The sequence below is a fragment of the Misgurnus anguillicaudatus genome, chromosome 17 (genome assembly GCF_027580225.2).
Source record: "Misgurnus anguillicaudatus chromosome 17, ASM2758022v2, whole genome shotgun sequence".
NCBI classification, from domain to species: Eukaryota; Metazoa; Chordata; class Actinopteri; order Cypriniformes; family Cobitidae; genus Misgurnus; species Misgurnus anguillicaudatus.
In genome coordinates, this window is record NC_073353.2 from 28,552,889 (window position 1) to 28,575,564 (window position 22,676).

Genomic DNA, 22,676 nt, shown 5'->3' on the forward strand with positions numbered 1-22,676 from the left:
CAGACACATATATTATGCAAAAATGCACTTTTATTTTGTATGCGATTAATCGTGATTAATCCTTGCCCAGCACTAACACAACCGTTTAAAGAGTGTATTTAAAAATAAGAGTTCATGTTTAAAACAAACATGACATCAGCTATGTGACATATCTGTGATTCAGCACACTTGAAACCGAAATTGTTCCACACATGCTGAATTTCCCAAATTAGATTTACACGGAAATTCCAAATGCTTTCCTTAAAAACAATGAATACGAATGCAAAAACACATATCTCTGTTAGTTAACTGCATCTTTCATATTTAAAAAAAAAGTTATCTTCTGAACTTTGTAGTTCCCCGATGAAAAAGATGATTACGTTATTTCATTGCGTGTTCTGTTTAAATGTAGCGTGTCGATCTCAACGTAGCGTGGCTACCATAGAGGGTGAAGCATTGCATGCAAATAAAACAGCTTTTTTTCAAGTGTGATATGACCGAAATCTTTTGTTGTATACAGCAAGATAGGCCTACTTCATAAAGATGTGTAAAACAATAACACTTTACAATGAAGTTATATTTGTTAACATTAGATAATGCATTAGCTAACGTGAACTAACAATTAACAATATAGTTTTCAGCATTTATTATTATTCTTTGTTAATGCCAACACAATTGTTCATGTAACTCATTTTGCATTATTTAAAGGAACAGTATGTAGGATTGTGGCCAAAACTGGTATTGCAATCACAAAACTTGTGGCTAAAACTGGTACTGCAATCACACAACTGGTGGCCAATATACAAAATGACAACATAAACATCAGTTGAGGGCTGCAACTCCACTTTTTAAATTACAATATCCTGGCCATACCACTGTTGTCAGTGATATATGTTTTTGAAATTAAAATGATTTCTTAATGTCTAGTGACATATCAGGGCCATTTTATGATTCATTGATATACATTTCTTACATACTGTTCCTTTAATGTCAACAATGACAACTTTTGATTTTGAAAAATATATTACAGTAGTAAATGCTGAAATTAACGTGAACTAACAGTATTTTTCAGTGTTAGTTATGTGAGATAATGCATTCACTAAGGTTAACAAATACAACCTTATAGTAAAGTGTTAGCAAAACATTTTTAATAGGCAAAAAATTACAACGTAGATATAACCTTGATACTCTCCGCTATTGCTGTAACATTTTCTCAATACATAGTCTCTCACACATGCACGCACGCACGCACACACCCACACGCACGCGCACACGCACACACACACACACACACACACACACACACACACACACACACACACACACACACACAAAAAAACACAGAGAGAGAGAGAGAGAGAGAGAGAGAGAGAGAGAGAGAGAGAGAGAGAGAGAGAGAGAGAGAGAAAGAGAGAAAGGCAGAAAAGGAAAGAAGACCATCCCATCTGTTTGAGAAAGCTGTGTTCTTGCTCTGGCTAAGACGCTCATCCTGGCAGCCTGTGAGGCATTAATCGAGCTCAGCCTTTGACACGCCTCTCCATCTCTTTAATTATTAAGCATTTATCTCAGTGTGTCCCTCAGGCTCCCTTATCACAGGTGAGAATGTGCGCCAAACAACCCACAGCATCATGGGAGATTCTGAGCGCTGCAGATTAGGTAGGAGGTGCACCTGCCAACAGGCTTACTGCAGGATTTACTCATTGAAGTCTGCAAGGACTCTTGCAACGCTTCACACACCGGCTGCTTTCTGAATATGCGCAGCGGTTTGGTGTGATAGCACGAGAGCCTGTTGAAGTGCACGCACATATCTAACATGTTAAGCTGTGGAGTTTGCAAGCAGTTATGAGAAAGAACTTAAGTGTCCTTTTAAAGTTGCTTTGATATCAAAAGTTGGACACCACAAGAGGTGACTGGTTTCATGGGAAGATTTAAGTTTCTACCTTCTCGAGATTAGTCAGGGATTTGATCCCATACAATAGAGCCTAAGTCAAGTATTCAACATTAAAAAGGTTTTATTAAAGGACAAGTTCGGTATTTTACACTTAAAGCCCTGTTTTCAGATTGTTTATGATGAAATAGAACGGTTTTGACTGAAATTTGTACATATGATGCTGGCCCAAGAATTTTGGGTTTCTGTTGCATCACCCACTACCTCTACAATGGCTGCATAGGTGCACAGGAACAATCCTTCCTAAAATGCATTAAACTTTCGTTTACAAAGACGTGAAACTCACCGAGTTGGACAAAAAATACGATAAAAGTTGGAAAGCATCTTTTGCAGTGATTTTTGTGTGAGCATTTCAGTGAACACCCCTGACCACTCGGTGAGTTTCACGTCTTTGTAAACGAAAGTTTAATGCATTTTAGGAAGGATTGTTCCAGTGCACCTGCAGCCATTGTAGAGGTGGGGGGTAATACCAATTTCAGTCAAAACCGTTCTATTTAATCATAAACATTCTGAAAACAGGGCTTTAAGTGTAAAATACCAAACTTGTCCTTCAACATACAGGCGGTTTTTAAGTGAAAACAATGTATATGGATAAAAATGTTGTATTTTATCTTTACAGAAAGGTTAGTTCCAGTCCTTAATACTGATTGGTCAAAAGCTGTGTTTTAATACAATTCAACACAGCCTTCTGTACCTTGCTTACATGCGCTTATATTTTCTTCATTAGAATTATGCCAAATATGTTTACCACTGCTGTTTAATGTGTTTAATGGGTACAGTAAAGTCCTCCATATACTCAAATTGTTTCCACTTTAAGCACACAATACAGACTGCCTCATTCGTGCATTTGTAAGATAATTTACTCTTTATATTCCGAGTGACAGATTAAGCTGAATATTTAAATCCATCTTTCTTTCTTTTTTAAACTCATTCAAACTGAGCAAACACAATGGCCACAAACGGATAAAATCTAGCCATATAAACATGATTTATACTGGTTTTTATACTGATTTTATGCTGGGTCAAGAACGGTTATTGTTATATGGTATAGTTTTTAAATCACTTCCAGTGTGTTATCTAAAGACTATTCAGCCAGTAAGCTCTCAGGTTTTATTATTATTTCTATAATCTGTCATTATGTTCTGTCATTCACAGTAGTTTTCACTGACGGTATACGATCTTCTGTCAAGCTGCTGCTAAAATATGACAAACTGCTTTATTTTTCTATAAACAGGGTTCCCACCTTAGATAACTTCAAATTCAATGACCTTTCAGAGACTTTCCAGGTCCAATACCCTAAAATTCAAGGACTAAATGTGGGGACACATTTCAAGTGAGAGCAAGGTTACATCGTGTTACCTTTTAAGATACATTGTTACAGTTCCCTTTCAACGGAACTCACGCTGCGTCACTGCGGTGACACTTTGGGAACGCCTCCAGAGGTAAGTGCGTCTGAATGTGTATATCAAATTCAACCAATGGTGAGGCTTAACGTCAAAGACAGGGTGACGCAGGAGCCAGGAAGTGTATCGCTATCTGAAATATTGCCAAAGACGGCGTTACAGGGACGCAGGAAGTATGGCAGGGGAGACGCAGCATCTCGTTCCCTCGAAAGGGAACAACAGTTACATATGTAACCCGTGACGTTTTCATGTGTCAAACACAACTATGCAAAAAAAGCATTTTGGTATGAATCAACATTCGCATGCAGAAGGTACAGTATAAGCATTTAAAGCGAACAGTTTAGCACGTGTGCTTAAAAGTCTAGAATTTTTATGATAGAATTCTACACTACACAGGGAATATGGATTTTTTTTGAAAACGTCTTGCATAAAATAGATTCAAGCACTTTTAATGACCTGTATCTATATATGTATATTTTCAAAAACTTCACAGGGCCTTTAATCCCCCCCCCCCAGAATTCACAAACTTTCAACGAATTCTAGGACCAATGGGAACCCTGTATAAAGACAACGTTGTGTTGTCATTTTATGGTTGTGTTCAAACATTTGAATTGGCTCCTTTAATGCTTGTTACTTGCAATGACTCAATTTCTTATAGCCTATAAATAATAAATTATTAATTAAAAATTTAACGAGTGTAACTTATTCAAAGGTATCACTTTATTTGGATGAAAATATCGGGCACGTCTGAAATCGCATGATAAAGCAAATGTATTTAAACAAAAGAAAAGACCTGATGTACAGTATATTTAGTATGTACATATGACTCTTATAATGCATTATTTCTGTGGCTAAAACACATTTTTAATAGTTGCACTAAACCAAAGTGAATCCAAATATACATAGTACTTTAATCTTGCTGCAGGTGAAAAATTACAGTTGAAATGAACAGAAACAATTTCAGGGGACATTACACTCAGAAATACAGCAGGATTTTTCAAAGCATACTATTGTGAGTCAACAGCTTCTGTGTGAAACTTTAAAGGGTGGTTTCCTGAACAGAGCTTAAAGTCAGGAGGAGGATGAGGAGATTTGTGTTTTTCATTAAAGTTTACATAACACATGCTGTTTCTGCTCATCTCATGTTAAAGGGACACTCCAGTTTTTTGAAAATATGCTCATTTTCCAGCTCCCTTAGAGTTAAATATTTTAGATTTTACCGTTTTGGAATCCATTCAGCTGATCTCTGGGTCTGGTGGTAACACTTTTAGCATAGTTTAGCATAATCAATTGAATCTGATTAGACTATTAACATCACGCTCAAAAATACAGTTTTGATATTTTTCCAAGTTAAAACTTGGTTCTTCTGTAGTTACATTGTGTACTAAGACCAACAAAAATTAAAAGTTGCGATTTTCTAGGCAGATATGGCAAATTTGTTGTCAGACTCCTACCAGTTGATTTTTTGTACGACCTAAACCCTGCCTAGGAAACTTTTAAAATAATTAAATAATTTGGCTGTTTGTATAAGACTGTTTAAGTGGAAAGGCCTGGAAAGCTTCAGGGGGTCTGGCTTTAAAGACAAAACAATCACAAATTAAGAATGTCGAAATACACCATATCCTCATTTCCCAACAACACTGCAAAGCACGCTACTTTGAAGTTTACATTCCTTGTATAGAGTCAAGAAGATCACTGTGTGACATTTACATCCCCTGTTGCTCAAACGCCCTTTCACTCTGTAAATTTGCAGACCAGAGTTCACAAAACTTGATCTTTGGCTCAAGTTAGGAAAAAGGGAAGAAACCAGAGCATGACTTTATAAATAACAGTCCTTAACAAATTTCTTACATTTGGATTCTGTCTGTATCTGCTAGCATTTGCACTACTGTGTTTGTTTACATCTGCACTTGACCAAGTCCCTTAATGTGGAGTGTTTATGCAAAATGTACATTTAATAACTATAACCTTTGAATTGACAAGCACAGCATAGTTAAGCATAAAGAGAGGGAAAGTAGCTTTCCCAAATTAAACATAAAGTCTCACATGCCCTTGCATAGGGTTGACTGGCTATCAAAGGTGCCTGGGGCTAAACTTTATTATATCCACTCATTAATCAAATCAGAACCATTTAGGAAAAGCCTGAGAGGGACGTGTGAACCATTAAGATGGAATGTGCATTATGCACCCTCAAAACTGTTCTCAGTTGGGCAGCTATTATCCACTGCACTCTATCTTCACCTTGATTACAGATCATTTGGGTCCAGAGGATAGGCAGGACCAAGGACACTAATGCCTGGGTGACTGGGTGGTACTTAACTTCTCAGTACTTACTCTTTAAGGTGCAGAAGGTGTTTTTTTCAACCATTGGGAGGTTTGAGACTGCTTTCCATTTTCACAGGTCACCAGTTGCAGGACAATGACATAGGAACCTTAAAGCATCACCGAAACCAAACAACATCTCTCACATATTCAGTGGCTTTGTTCCAAACCTGGTGAGCTGCATACTGTATACTAGGCCTTCTAATTTTATATTGCCCTGGGCTACACAGACAACCATTTGTGCCTTTATGTGTCATGTGTCTAAAAATACAGGTGCTATAAAATGTTCTTCACATGCTATAGGGAATTTGTTTTTAAAATTTAGATTTTTACATCATCTGAAGGCTGGATAAATATGCTTTCCATTAATGTTTGGTTTGTTAGCTTGACAATATTTGGCCGAGATATGACCGAGATATTTGATAATCTGAGTGTGCAAAAAACAAAATTATTGAGAAAATTGCCTTTTTAAGGAAGGGTGCATGATTTTTGAAAAAAACTTTGGAAAAAGGAGTCAAGTCCTTAGCGACACATATTACTAATGATAAGAACAAATATATATATATATATATATATATATATATATATATATATATATATATATATATATATATATATATATATATATATATATATATATATATATACAGTTGTGTTCAAAATTATTCAACCCCAACTGAAATTGATTGTTTTGGCCGGTTTGACATTGATTTTGATCATTCAGTCATCCTGCTTACAATTACATCAAAGAGGCATGTGTAGGTCAGACAAATATAACATAACATTTATAATGAAATAACCACAAATGTCTTTTCTGTGCTCACATCATTATCAGTTTTATTCAACCCCCAAGTGACATTCAATCTTAGTACTTAGTACAACACCCTTTTACAGTTAAAACAGCTTTTAAACGTGAAGCATAGCTTGACACAAGTGTCTTGCAGCGATCTACGGGTATCTTCGCCCATTCATCATGGGCAAAAGCCTCCAGTTCAGTCACATTCTTAGGCTTGCGCACTGCAACTGCTTTCTTTAAGTCCCACCAGAGGTTCTCAATCGGATTTAAGTCTGGTGACTGCGATGGCCATTTCAAAATGTTCCAGCCTTTTTTCTGCAACCATGCTCTAGTGGATTTGGAGGTATGCTTGGGATCCTTGTCCTGTTGAAAGGTCCAACGTCTCCCAAGCCTCAGGTTTGTGACGGACTGCAACACATTGTCATCCAATATCTCCTGGTACTGAAGAGAATTCATGGTACCTCACACACGCTGAAGTTTCCCTGTACCTGCAGAAGCAAAACAGCCCCAAAGCATGATTGACCCCCCACCATGCTTCACAGTAGGCAAGGTGTTCTTTTCTTCATAGGCCTTGTTTTTCCTCCTCCAAACATAGCGTTGATCCATGGGCCCAAACAGTTCTAATTTTCCACAGAACACTATCTTAAAACTTCTGTAGTTTGTCCACATGACTTTTGGCATACTGCAGTCGACTCTTCTTATTCTTTGGAGACAGCAAGGGGGTGTGCCTGGGAGTTCTGGCATGGAGGCCTTCAGTACGCAGGGTGCGCCGTATTGTCTGAGCAGAAACTTCAGTACCCACATCTGACAAATCTTTTCTCAGTTCCTCAGCAATCACACGGGGACTTTTTTCCACTCTACGCTTCAGATAGCGCACAGCAGTCGCAGTTAGCATCTTTTTTCTGCCACGACCAGGAAGCGTTTCAACAGTGCCCTTTGCCTTGAATTTGCGAATGATGCTTCCTATGGTGTCTCTTGGTATGTTTAACATCTTTGCAATCTTCTTATAGCCATTGCCCTTCCTGTGAAGATTAATCACCTCTTCTCTTGTCTTCCTGGACCATTCTTTTGACTTCACCATGTTTGTAACCACACCAGTAAATGTTTAGAAGGAGTTGAGTATCACAGTCATTTTAAAGCTGCCTAATTGGTGCTTATTAGGCTTTATTGCTGTTCCCTGACATCCATAGGTGTTTTCAATACCTGATTGAAAACACTTCAATGAACCTCTGTTCTTCAGAGTGGTAGTTCTTTAAGGGGTTGAATAATTGTGTCAATGAAGAATTCACAAAAGAAACATTTACTACTATATTACAAAACCAATTGATGTCATTTTAGTTGCATATGGTTCTATAAGAAGTCATTATAGGATTTCATTCTGAATACAATTACAAATGTACACTAAATTCCCTAAAACCCTTAACAGCATTGGGGGTTGAATAATTTTGAACACAACTGTATATTTGTGGGATGCACATCCAGGGCCCAAAGCTCCCGTTCCACCACATCCCAAAGATGCTCTATTGGGTTGAGATCTGGTGACTGTGGGGCCCATTTTAGTACAGTGAACTCATTATCATGTTCAAGAAAGGAATTTGAAATGATTCGAGCTTTGTGACATGGTGCATTATCCTGCTGAAAGTAGCCATCAGAGGATGGGTACATGGTGGTCATAAAGGGATGGACGTGGTCAGAAACAATGCTCAGGTAGGCTGTGGCATTTAAACGATGCCCAATTGGCCCTAAGGGGCCTAAAGTGTGCCAAGTAAACATCACCCACCATAACACCACCAACACCAGCCTGCACAGTGGTAACAAGGCATGATGGAACCATGTTCTCATTCTGTATGAGAAATCGAGACTCATCAGACCAGGCAACATTTTTCCAGTCTTCAAATGTCCAATTTTGGTGAGCTTGTGCAAATTGTAGCCTCTGTTTCCTATTTGTAGTGGAAATGAGTGGTACCCGGTGGGGTCTTCTGCTGTTGTAGCCCATCCGCCTCAAGGTTGTGCGTGTTGTGGCTTCACAAATGCTTTGCTGCATACCTCGTTTGTAACGAGTGGTTATTTCAGTCAAAGTTGCTCTTCTATCAGCTTGAATCAGTCGGCCCATTCTCCTCTGACCTCTAGCATCAACAAGGCATTTTTGCCTACAGGACTGCCGCATATTGGATGTTTTTCCTTTTCACACCATTCTTTGTAAACGCTAGAAATGGTTGTCCGTGAAAATCCCAGTAATAGAGCAGATTGTGAAATACTCAGACCGACCAGTCTGGCACCAACAACCATGCCACGCTCAAAATTGCTTTAATCACCTTTTTTGCCCATTCTGACATTCAGTTTTAAGTTCAGAAGATTGTCTTGACCAGGATCACACCTCTAAATGCATTGAAGCAACTACCATGTGATTTGTTTATTAGATAATTACATTAATGAGAAACTGAACAGTTGTTCCTAATAATCCTTTAGGTGAGTGTATACTCATGCGACTTATGGCTGGTTTTGTGGTCCAGGCTCACATTTAGTCAAAGGTTCTTACAATAATGATTTTTCATATAAGGAACTTTTTCCCACTACAAAGACCTTATGGTGAAACAGAAAGGTTATTTGAATGTTCAAGGTTTTCATGGAAAATGTATTGCTCCTTTATTGTTACGAGTATAGGGGCACAACACGGCAAGCTCTCTAATAAGCATGGACAACATAAAATACTGCGTTAAATATCCATTATTGATTAACTTGATTGAACGTGACCTGAAACATAAATTTGTGCAATGCAGTAAAAAAAGTCCAAATGCTTTAAACTTTAATATCGGGACACTTTTATTTACAGAAGAAAAATTACACTGGATTACAAGAATTCCACAAGAATTCCAAAGAAATGGGCAACATTCCACAATGTTCTATTGCGCTGAGTGTGGACAGCCTGATTGTTTATGAAATACAGTACTGAAATAATGCAGACATTGCGGAGTTATTTGGTCAAAAATAATACAAAAATTAAAACAATGCTATGTTGCACAAGAAGCTGAAAATATGGTATTCATACTCAAACTTTGATCGGTAAAATGGGCATGTACAGTATCTTCTGCCGTAAACCATATCCGTCATTAATGCATTACTGCAACACTTAATATAGTACAGATATATCACACAATCTATCCAAAATGCCTCAGATTTGATTTCCAAAATGCAGATGGAGTCCGTATTATAGCTAACATGTTTGTGATGCATCTGAGCCCATGAAAAAAAGGCCATGGTTGCATCTAAATTCTTGTACGTTTATATTATGCACTTGTTGAAGTACACTCTTTTGGTATGTGGGTGTGTAGTTTAAGTACATTCCTCAACACACTACAACTGGTTGGTGTTGTCCTGTGACCCATGATGTCACAACCACAATTTACTTCGTACAATTAAACCACAAGCAAAAAATTACATTTGAAGAGCCACCTGGCTCAGAGCTCTTCACCATTTGTTTATTCATTCATCTTTATTCCTAACTTTTTGAATTTGACAGCTCCTCAACTCTTATGGCCTTATGGGATAGCAAAATCGTAGCCGATTTATGCGTGTTGCTCTACTACTGTACTTTTTTGAAACCGTGCAACAAAATGCACAGCATATTTTCCTTCAGCTCTAAATAAGACATCGGGTACATTACATAGATCTTTGATAAAAAAATGCCTATTTTGTTGTGGATAAACATAATCTGTATTCAGTAATGTGCGAAATCAATATGGAACATTCAATGATTGATTTTTTTTCCATCCCAGTGAAATGTTTCAAAGAAATTATATGAATATATATACACTGTTGCACTTCAATAGGTATTTTCATATTTTTATAATCCTCTGATTCAAGTAAGACTTCTATTTTTCTTACACGTCACTGTTTATCTTTCAATACTCCATGCTTGCTTGCACATACATCCATAACACATTCAGACGCATTCACCCGCACACACACAAACAAACAAAAACTAACACGCAAACTTTAAAAGGAAAAAAATGCACTTTCTATTTTTTCAGGAATATCTTGACATGAAACTATGGCACATATTATGTTCCTTTGATTCTAATTCAATAAAAGTTTCGTAAACTGGGACATATTTTCACCCACATGAACACCTGTGATCTGGGAAAAATTCATTATTGAGTTCAAGGCAAAATACTTGGACCACTCCTACCATCCAATGACCCTACTCAGTTCAAGGTCAAGTGTGGCTGATTCTTTCTTGGGTTATTCACTTATTTTTTCAAACCGTCACATTTAGGTGAACGTGACAGTGGTTAAAGGCTAGAAAAATAAACACATAACACTTACCCAAAACTACGACACACAGACCGCAAAAGAGATTTGACTGTGATACGTTTGCATTAAAAGCTATGTATATGCGCAACCACGCTGTACTGTAAAAGTGCAACCGCCGGATTCCAACGAAAGAGTAAATGAGAAAAGACGGCGTAGACTCAACCTGTTCAACAGAGAATCAGACAATAAAGCAACCGCAAAGCCTCGAAATGAACAAAACAAGCGAGAACAAGCACAAATAAACAGGAGCCTGTCTGGTGAGCGACAACCTCCGAAAAATGTTTCACAAAGCAGTTAACGCGTGGCCTCTTCTGATACCCCGACAAAGAGTCTCTAACAAAGGATCTTACAATTGGTTGGCGTGTTCTTGCTTGTATTCTCGTTAGTTTGCTTGCTGTGGTCTCAGGGCGGCACGTTTTGCATGTTCTTTAAGTGTACGGCACAGCCCCCGTTATGCTTTACTGTCCTCCTGTGTCATGTGAAGGCTGTTGTCACCGTGAATCTTGATCTCGATCGTGTCCGGCTTCAGCGTTTCCTTGCCGTTTTCCTCTTTAAGCGGCAATTTCCTTCAGGAAGTAAACAGAGATCATGGCGGTTAGTTTGACAGACTGCACATTTTAGTCAAAAGACATTCAGGTTGCGTGTTGTACGGGATGTTGTTGGTCCCCTGAGCAAAACCGTGCACTTAATGTCACGCTCGGTTTTTAAATTTGTGTGTTCTCGGGTTACATTTGTGGGATCCTCCTGTGTGCATAATGCCCTGCTTTGAATCTGACTACGCATTATCTCAAAACCCTCCAAAGGGCTCTTCATCACACGGCATGACTTTGTAAAGGAAGCGGTTTCTGTTCACAGGGATCATCATCACTCTAAAAAGGTTGTTAGTGTCTAAGCTGGGGCCATTAGGAAGACATGGGAAGCATATCAGATACTGTATGCTATTGTGTAGAACCGCAGGCAACCTTCCAATATCTCTGATGAAGCCAATACAGAAGTGATTTAAACTGCAATTCAGCGACTGGCCACTAGAGGCTGGCTCCATAAGAGAGTCAATTCCCATAGACCTCCATGTTAAAATGCCCATCTTTAGAGCAGAAAAAATATGTTTCAGACTGGTGAATTTTTTTTTTTGGTCTATATATATATATATATATATATATATAATTTTGCCCTGCATAACAACTGAGAGGGGGGTGAATTTTTTGTAACTCATCCGTTTAAATGATATTAAGCCTTAAAGTTCTGCATAATTAAGGGCGTGGCCACTTGATTGATGGTTGAACAGCCACTGCTCTCACTAGAGTCTAGCTAGACGGGCGTGGTTTCAGCAACCAGCCACCCCCACTTCACTCACATCCCACCTCTTTACCCATTTACGTATTTATGTGCGGTGACGCATGGCCAAGATGACAACGGCAGGCACAAAAACGATCTTCAGAAACCAATGGGTGACGTCACAGACACTACTGTACGTCTGTCTTTTTTTACAGTATATTGTTAGAACATCAAAAGGGCCTTACAAAGCAGTGCTGCTTGTTATCGATACAATCTTGGACTGTGAACTTTTTAAACTTTGAGCCCAACAAACCTGACAGGATTTATGTTTTTGCAGCTAGAATGGAATCACCTAGATATCAATCATCCAAGCCAAAGGGCAAAATCAAGGCAAATGTAAGTAGAACAACAGATATCTCAACAATAAACAAATCTGATTGTTGTCAGATTGCTTCACAGGTGGAAAGATGATCCCCTACTAAGTACTAATTTGACAAACACATTTTATGTATAAATTATTTTTTATTGCTTAACTGTTTCTCTGTCACGCCTATGTCTTCATTCCAGCTTGTATCTTTAGGCTGGCTTCAGATTTTTATATGACACCTTTATGATGCCAAGTACTTATGATTAATCGCTTTATTAAATCATTTTATTCTGTGACACCATTTCTGGTACAACCAGAAACATCTAGTCACAATAATATTCCCTCTGTTATTTTTTAACATTCATTCGAGTGAAATCAAAGGCTTTGACCAACATAAAGCCACATTATGATTTATATTCCTATAAAATTCATGATGCTGTAAGACCCATATTAGTCCCTTGACTGGGCCTGTTGTAGTTCATTGCAAAGACCCTTTTGTAACTGAGCAGCATAGATTAGAATCTTGCAATCTGGGTTATTTTTTTAGAGCTGGGCATAGATTAATCTACATTAATATCATACAAAATAAAAATATTTTTTTGCATGACATATGAGTTTGTGCTGTGTGTAATTATTATGTATATAAATACACACACATTCATGTATGTATTTAAGAAACATTTACATTTGTATATATATTTATTTATATTTTTATATATAAAATAAAAAACGATATTTAAATAAAACATTTCTTAAATGTATATGTATGTATGTGTGTGTGTTAAAATATACATAATATTTACACACATCACAAACTCATATATTATGCAAAAAATTACTTTTATTTTGTATGAGATTAATCGAGATTAATCTATACCCAGCCCTAGTTATTTTTAAGCCATGCTGGGTAAATATTGGACACAACACACTGCTGGGTTCAAATAGACCCCTTCACGATTCACGTCACAGGCAGTTTCCACTGCGCATGTCAGGGTCAGAAAAGTCATTACAGCAGATAGAGTTGCGTATTATTTGGTATCGTCAAAAATGCCTACTTACGTCGTGGGCTGTGAAAATTGCACCAGATCTTCCATTAAGTTTTTGCGATTCATGCAGAATCTCAAAAACAAAAAAATACAACATCTGCAGCTGCAAGCAATTAACGTGCAGACTGGGACAATGCAAATATCAAAGAGGCTTGTGTTTGTAGTGCTCAATTCATTTGAGGTAAGTCATCATTTTTCAGCCCTGTTAGATTATATTATAAAGCCTGGATGGTATGAACAGTTTGACCCCATGCTGCGCGCGCACCCGATAGTCATTCAATGTTTACAAACTTTGAAGGGGTCTATTGGCCGAATGCTGGGTTATTTTAACCCAACTGCTGGGATATTATAACACATGGTTGCATAACAACAACCCAACATTGGGTCATTTTATAACCCAGCGCGTGTCCAATATTTAGCCATTATGGGTTAAAAATAACCCAGCCATTTTTTATAGTGTGTTAGTTGCTTTGAGAAAAGCATCTGCCAAATGTTTAAATGCCTCATGTATATACACATATTTTGCAGTCCAACTCAAAAGCATAATCTTTAATCAAAATTCAAGACATTTTTTAATATCTCTGCTTGTATTATGTCACTTTTTGTGGATGTTAAACGTTATGGTATGTTCTCTCTGATCTTCAAGACCTTCAAGGGTATTTTGAATTCTCAAAGTATTAATGTAGATAATTTAGATACATAGATTGGAAATAAATATTGAAAAACGCTAAATAAATATACACTTTTACATTTAACTCTTTCCCCGCCATTGACGAGTCATCTCATCAATTAAGAGAAAACATTTCCATTCCAATGAAGCTTTCCTGAGTTTTTACGGTAATCTGTAATTTCGCTATTATCCACTAGATGGCGCTCTTTCCCAATTTATAAAAAACTGAAGCAGAAAAATATATTTAAAACTCTGTGTATGTTATAAACGTTCTGAATCTGATCTTTAACAAAATTCCTTTTACAAAAATGCAATTATGTATGTAATTTGTATTTTTGAAGAAACTTACCCATATTTAAGGGGTCATAAAAAGAAAACAAATAAAGATAGGATGAAACTTTTTCCTCGTTTTGTTTGCTTGAAAGCAGAGAGTCTGTTCTTTGGTTTGATATATATGTATGTTTATACACTGAAAAAAATCTTTGGTTGCACATGATTGAATTAGGTTTTCTTAAAATGATTTTCCTTAATTTTCAGGGGATCTAAATAATTTAATTATGTCCACCAAATCAACATGATTGTATCAAGTTTTCTTAAAATTAGTTTTCCTTAATTTTCAGGGGGTCTAAATCATTTAATTATGTCCACCAAATCAACATGATTGAATCAAGTTTTCTTAAAATGCTAATTAATTTTAATAAATGTTAATTTCATTACAAAAAATAATTTAAGGATGTGCAACCAATGTCCATACGTTTTTTCAGTGTATATTTGTATATAAAAAATTCACATATATATATATATATATATATATATATATATATATATATATATATATATATATAAATATTTATATATTCTGTATTATACATAAATAATAAAAACATAATATATTAATAAAAAATTCTGAAATGAATATATGTATGTGTGTGTGGTTAAATAATTAAATACAGCACACACACATATATTATGCAAAAAAAATCACTTTTATTTTGTATGCGATTAATCACGATTAATCTTTGCCCAGCACTAAATGCATGCGAGCAACTTAAAAAAAGTCTGGCAGGGAATGAGTTAAACACAATTTATTCTACGTTTCAAACTTTGAGAACCACAGAGTCAAGTTAAATATAAATACTGATGCTAACGGACACCCAGTAGATACTTACAGGTATGCAGCCTTGCCTTCCTCCAGCTCTTTGCTCTTGCCACTCGTGGCGGTCTTTTTGCTACAGAGTTTGCGGGTGATGCACATGAGCAGACCGCACTGACGCAGAAAGAAGCAGCTGACATCCACCAACACAAGCAGCAGCAGCAGGCCAGCTAAACCGAGCCCAACCACTGCACCCAGACCCAGGCCGCTGAACAGCGAATCTGCTGAGACACGATACACACATAAGCATCACTGAGGGAACCTGACAACACATGCTACTTAAGCAATATCGCTCGAGTAGGAGTGTGATATAGCTCTATATCATCACGGCTGTGATTAGGCCAGAGGCACGAGGCCGCAGGCCGAGTGCCGGAGGCAATCACAGCCGTGATGATATAGAGCTATATCACACGACTCCGAGAGCGATATTGCTTTTATACAACAGTTCGACGGCACACGTTTGAAAAACGAAAACTAGAAAACAACAACGGAGTTATTTTAAAAGCCTCTTTGTTTGAGAACTACTTCTTCCGCCACGGATTTGAGGGCGGCCAGAATGACAGGTAAAACTTTCGGCTGCTTTGAAGCTCATAACAACTCAATGGACGGAAAAGCCGTTTCTTTATATTACTGTTTCTTGGTCACAAAGTGTAGTTTTAAGATTAGTTCAGTCGAGAATGTATCTGTATTATATTTAAATCTGCAGTCGATTAGTAAAGATAGCGCCTGTTTGAACGTTTGCTTAGTGAGATTCGGTACAAATGAGAACCAAAGCATGAGCGGAAATCAGTGTTCACTCGCCCCGCTGACCACCGCCCTCTCTGGGCTACATTTCTGAAAGGGATTCCCCGGCTCTCATGTTGGCCTTGTTTGTTTATGATGATCGTCAAAATGAGATCAAATCAGCAGTATTTGGTGTCATGATCAAACTATTACTTGTTTTTTTATTCATATTTAGTGTCTTGTGTGTTGTTATTGTTTTGGCGCGAGGTAAAAGTTAATAAAACTATACTTGTGAAACGTTACTATTGCTTTCTCATGTATTCTTAACGCGATACGAGCACTCGATTATTATTATTATTAAACTTTGTTCTTGTCAGTACTATACAAAACGGTTTTTTATAAGTGTCAGAGAGATGTTTTTGCATGCTGCTTATAAATATACCAGTGGCGATATCTCATAACATGTTTTAATAGTCACGTCACGATAAAGTAAATGATCAATGTCCACATTTAAAAGCTGCGGTGCTTACCTGCAGTTCCACGGTGTTTTCGCGTTCTGATAAAAGATATAGCTCCAGAAAAAAAACGAGTGTTTATATTCCTCTTTCCAAGTGTTAAGCGTCCACACGATGTGACAAGACATTTCTCCCATTAACTTTAACGTAACATCCAAGAGCGCTGATCTTTGACGGAATAATACTTCTGATTGGGGATTCACAAACTGATTTATGAGCTAGTAAACTAATGAGACACACACACGGAGAGTGATTCACACAGCGCGTCTGTGTTTTTCCATTCAGAGATGAGCCTGCTTAGGACCTCCATTCACTAGGTGGCGGAATAATACGAAAGGTGAAGCGGTTACAGTGCCGTTATCAGTACAATATCGTATAGCTCTTAGCCAATCAGATTCGAGAACCAGAAAGAACTGTTGTATAAAGTCATTTATATAGTAGATGTTACTTTAAATGTGTGTTTATTTGTTAGAAGTCATTATTATTGTTTATTGCACATGTGTTACATTCAGTCGAAGGATGATAATGATTCCCACACTACACTTAACCAATTAATGTTTTAAAAGCCAGTTTTGAAGCCTCACTCTGTGGGGCAAATACTGAATTTAGTGTGCCAACCGTACAGTAAAAGTGATGTGGTACTACCTGTATGGTTTTACAGTGAGTTGTTAAGAAAAAGACAACCAATCATAAACAGCCTCAGTGCTTGGTTCAACTTTTGTGCTTGTCGACTGAAGAAAACCGCTGACCTTAAAAATTTTGAAGTGTGATGCCAAATGCATTAACTGGTGTGATGAAGAGAGTATTATTTTTATACTGTAATATGTCCCAAGACTTAAAAAGTGATTTATGTGGCGTCTCTTTCACATACAGTACAGTACAGTATGGAACAACAGGTCGCAAGTGCACTGCACATAGTCCTTCAATGTTATCAACCTCATAAATATGCAAATAAGAACCTTGGCCCAGGGTTTACACATGTAAAATCTCAAAAACTGTCTACCTAGGATTAATTACTAACCCAGGAAAAGAAATAAGGATGTTAAGAATGACCCTGGGATAACAACTTTGAGCGTGAAAATCCCAAATGAATAATAGGAATCATATTACCGTTCTTTGTATCCAGGATAAATTAATGTGTCTTATATTAAACACATTTGTGTCAGTTTTTGGAAATTGATATAAAAAAGAATGATAAAAAAATCACCTTTAAGTGAACCAATAAATACACAAAGAACCTCCAAAGGCTCTAATTAATGAAAAAATCTGTTCTGTTTATATCGCAGCCTTGAGTTGGAAGCTCTGAGTGCTTCAATTCAATGTTCTGTCATTGCCGAAAGCCTCCGGTTGTCAGAACGTTTGAAATGATGCTGAAGTGTGAAAGCATTTAAAAAAAAGTCAATTCAACCATTCACGAAAGACGACTTGCAGACAACGTGTACTAAATAGAACGAGCTAAGTTTGCATTATAAGAACTTCAAGGTGATGCAACTTTAGTGACCTTATTTAAACTACGATGGCAGAGGCTTTGCATGGGGAAATGAGGCTGTCCGGGAAGCCATTCAGGAGACATCCATTTTGAAGGAACGTTCTGGGCAATGGCATTGCCCTAAACACATCAATCACAGATGCTGTTGAAAGCAGCATTGCTATTAGAAAAACATCACAGAAGTCTCTGGTTTGATCTGGATATAGTGACAAGGCATTAAAGTGAGATCCTACATATGGGAAGAAGATGGGCAATACTAAACAAATCAGTCCATTGAGCGACTCACTACTTTTTGGACCCAGTTTACATCTGGTATTGAGAGATGTACAGCCTCATATTCAGTCAAATTCACATCCACCTCAGCTCTGGAAACATCAGATGATGCTATAAAAATGGTCTATTTTTGTAATGGCAATATATCAGTTTATATCATAAGCCAGTGCACTCAGATGTATTGATCCCTGATGCGGTTGAATTTCTGATGCACAAAGCACCACCTCCACTAAATGACTTATCGGCCAATGCATCTGTTTTTCACCATCCGTCCTTCTGATCTCCATGAAAAATGTGTCTTTACTCCTATAGCTGATTTGTTGTTGATTTATAACATCATTAGAAGCTCAATTTAGCATCTCGTTAATATCACTTATCCTGAAGCTCCACAAATGGGCGTGATCCATCCGCATCTGAGTTCAACGCACTCTATTAATTCGGTCTGAACGGTGATTGAGATTCAGCAATGAGAAGTAATAACTCAAGCTCGATTGATTGTGTCTGGACTGTAACCACACTCGGAGAGGAGGTCTGGGGGAGGATCACAGCAGATGACTGACAATGTAATGAAGCTTATAATCATGTGTGGGACTAAATGGCTGTTTCACGCTGATACGTGACTAGATGAGTTTGGACAGATCCAGAGATTTGGCAGTTTTGAACACTTTAAGGGACAACGTAAAAGAAGTGGATCTGAAGTTTTTTTTTGGTAGCAAGATGCAGTGTTGGAAGAAACGCTTTACAAGTAACGTGCATTAAATAATAATATTACTTTTCTAAAGTAACGAGTAAAGTAACGCATTACTTTATAAATGTACACATAAATATTTGATTTACCTTTAAAAAAAGTAATGCAAGTTACTTTTCAGTTTAATTAATTAAAAAAAATAATAAAAAAATAATGTACTGAATTAAACTGAATGTAGTCACGTTTGAGGAAGTCAGAAAATGAAGATGGCAGGCAAGAGCTTGACATTTTTGTGATGGAAATATGCAATTTCTGAATGCAGAACTTCTAAGTCATAAAACTGAAAGAGATCAAGCCTTAGCCCAAGTAAGAAAAAGTAATGCAAAAGTAACTTAAAAGTAACGCATGTATTAACTTCCATAAAAAGTAACTAAGTAACGCATTTAGTTACTTTTTTTAGGAGTAACTTAATATTGTAATGCATTACTTTTAAAAGTAACTTTCCCCAACACTGGCAAGATGCAAATGTACATTTTTCTGCGAGTTGCTTTTGCCCCTGTGATGTTGGGGTTTTGTTATTGTTTTTTTTTTATGATAATTGTATTTTTATATACACGATTCATTTTGTACGAAATTTCTTAGAGTAGCTAACTCGTCTACAGATCAGGCTGAAATACCTCAAATTATTCTTTAGTATTGAAAGTGTCTATTAATAAAAGATGCAAAAGTGATGACAATCCACTGTAAATGGTTCAAAAACCGGTGGCAAAAGAAGTATCTTTGATACTGAAATAGCATTGGCTCTTGTCTGTCTCGTGACCAATTGCATCATTACGCTACACTGTAAAACAATTCTGTAGAAATTACAGTATTACTGGGTATTACTGGCAACTAGCTGCCAGTAACTTACTGTAGATTCTACATTTATGTTATTTACTGACAACAGTTCATTTAAAGTTAAATGAACATGAAACATTTTTAGGGTGCGTCTCATTTCTCTGTCTTACCCCTTCCCCTCGGTTTTGCTCGTTCATGTGAGGCGAAGTGGCGTCTCAATTCTCAGTTTGATCAAGGGCTAGGGCCAAGGCGTAGGGATACATAGCCCTTGAAACGAAGTGTGATAAGGACCACACTTGAAAGAGAGGGTAAACGTTAACGTAGAAATTTCTCAGGAGAGCCGGCATCAAGATGTTTTATGGCTAAATGTCGAACTGTCAAGGAGTCGCACAAATAAAAGTAACGTTATTTTCTGCAGTTTAATTGAGATTATATTATGACACTCATGTTTTATGATACTTTTAATAAAATGTTCAAGCGGGTTTAATTGTTATGTTTTTGGTTTGTATCACTAGTTAAGGCGCTAGCTATAGCAGCTAAGTTATGCGCTATTTGTTGAGCTCAGCTCACAACCTGAGACAACGGTATCTTCTTTGTTTATGTCAAGGTTTGTCTGTTTACGTAGCAGCCAGTTAGCGGCACGGGAAGGTGACGCAAACGGTAATCGAGTGGTGTCTCATTTTTTAGACAACCGATCTGTCTTACCCCTTCCCCTTCTCTCGGTTTCGATGAAGACAAAGGGAAAGGGGTAAGACAGAGAAATGAGATTGGCCCTTAGTCTTTATCTTCTACAGTAAGTTACTGGCAACCAGCTGCATAGTTACAGCAATTTGTGAAACGCTATTGGCTCCCATGTCCGATTTCTTTCATGCTCTAATGTTCCGGTTTATGTTTGAATTAGATCATGGCTGTGTGAGTTGCTTTCATGGATTTCTATCATATGGCTTCAGTTTGCAATGTTTGTAACATAAATTGTTGTTTTTTGGTGAATTTATGCAATAAATACCAGTAACTGTACTTTTATTTGCGTGTTGTGTTTTATATGGTTGAGAACTAGTTGGGTTTAGGGAAAGGGTGGAATTAGATGCTCCAAAATATCTTTAAAATTATAAATGTTTATGACACATTATGCAAAAAATGAAATGCGTATAAGCTGACGTATAAGCCAAAAAACATTCAAACGTAACCACAGGTTGTATAAGCTAGCTACTAGAGGGCTCTGATCCCTTAAACATACTTCAGTCTCAACGATTACCTGTTTTACAATACATGTAGCTGTACAAATTCTCATTTGTTTCTGTATTCATAATTGCATATTTAAGTAACTCATTAATTTATATTTATTATTAAATGCTGAAATGATTCACCATTATGCAATTTTAATATATTATGTATGTTGTCGCTGTGTAAATCCATCTTTTAATGGTATACATGCCACTTCGGATGCAGCTTCTATATAAATTATTGACATTAAAATATAATTAAATCCAGTTGAACTGATTCCCTTAAACCATGCATAGCCAGCAATCTGTTTTGCCAAATACATTTGATGTGCAATGAAAGCTTATGAACCGAAACAGCTTTATTACAGCAATACAGTAATTTCAACCAAAGTCTTTTAAGAAGCTATAGTCGGCAAAAGTGATCACCTTCATCCTCAAATACAACATTTACAAGCTGTCTCTGTTTTATTTAGTGGATACTGTACAATGAGCTGACCAGTCACAGTTTGGTCCTCTAATCAACCCATAAAACCGAATGAATCCTCCATAAAAGAATACAGTTTTCTTATCTCCTGGACAAATGGCATCCTTCTAGAGTCTTGAGGTATATTAAAGCTGCTAAAGGTGCTGAGTTTTAAGACCCCCCACACCTAATGCTGGCCCATTAACCCTTGCACTACCTACGTAGAGGTCACAAGTGAAGTGTGACTCCATAATGATGTTTTAAAGACTCAGATGCTCATTAAGTCGCTATGCTTGAAGAGCAGAAGGGACCCTCGAGCCGTTAGACGATTAATTGACCGAAAGCCATAATCAGTGGCAAAGATGTCTTCGTGCTGCATGGGGTTGGACCGATGGGTCAGAACGGACTAAATGGGTGTGAAGTGGCACCAATTAGATGTACATTTGCTATACTTTCAGCAGAATTCCACTTCTGTTGCAAAAAAAATGAGGAACCAAAATGATTCTTATACGTTATGAGATTGCTGTGAAGGTCATTTTGTACAGTATACTATTTAGGTACATTTTGTGAGGTACCATTATGTATTGAATGGCGCTTTTCCATTGCATAGTACCCCACGGTTTGGTTTAGGTCGGGTCAGCTTACTTTTGGGGGCTTTTCCACTGGGTGCAGTACGTAGTACCTGAAACTTTTTTAGTACCACCACCATTTTTTTTTTAGTACCAAGCTGATACCAAAACGTGATGCGAAAACACTGTAGATCACTGATTGGTCTGAGAAAATCGTCACTACCAGCGTCATCGCTATAAAAAAAATAGCTTGACCTTCATGCTAGCTTGCGCTGTCTCGAGTAAACCTGTTGTCATCTGTGCTTTGCTGTAACCAAACTCCCTTTTAGCGATGAAAAACATCCACAGGTTGTGAATCAGGAACACCATAACAGTTTTTTTCTAGACTTCCAGTTTGTGGCGGCACATTTGCAACGTAAACGTCCCATATATGCTAAAATGCAACTTAAATGAGGCTCATTGGAGAGTGTCGACTGATGCCACGGGTGTTTGTACAGAAACTGTCATGTGAAACAGGTAAAGTGATAAATGTGATGTGCAAACATCTATTTATACAATTTTAATTTTGTAGCAGACTGAGAAATAAATAAATGTATGGGAATGTACAACGACACTCTCACATG

General features: G+C 37.3%; 1 protein-coding gene across 3 annotated transcripts in view; it reads right to left on the bottom strand.

The window, feature by feature from the left end:
- Nucleotides 1–9,246: 9,246 nt before the first annotated feature.
- ncam2 (neural cell adhesion molecule 2) overlaps nucleotides 9,247–22,676 on the bottom strand; it is a 269,337-nt gene continuing 255,907 nt past the window's right edge. For 2 of the 3 annotated variants that reach the window (XM_055214608.2, XM_055214610.2), the window contains exons 16-17: nucleotides 15,290–15,497; nucleotides 9,247–11,328 (exon numbers count right to left, since the gene is read on the bottom strand). In XM_055214608.2, coding sequence (XP_055070583.1) covers nucleotides 11,214–11,328; nucleotides 15,290–15,497 — 323 coding nt within the window. In that variant the 3' untranslated portion in view covers nucleotides 9,247–11,213. The remainder of the gene's footprint in view (nucleotides 11,329–15,289; nucleotides 15,498–22,676) is intronic. The other variant, XM_055214609.2, reaches the window with a different exon arrangement.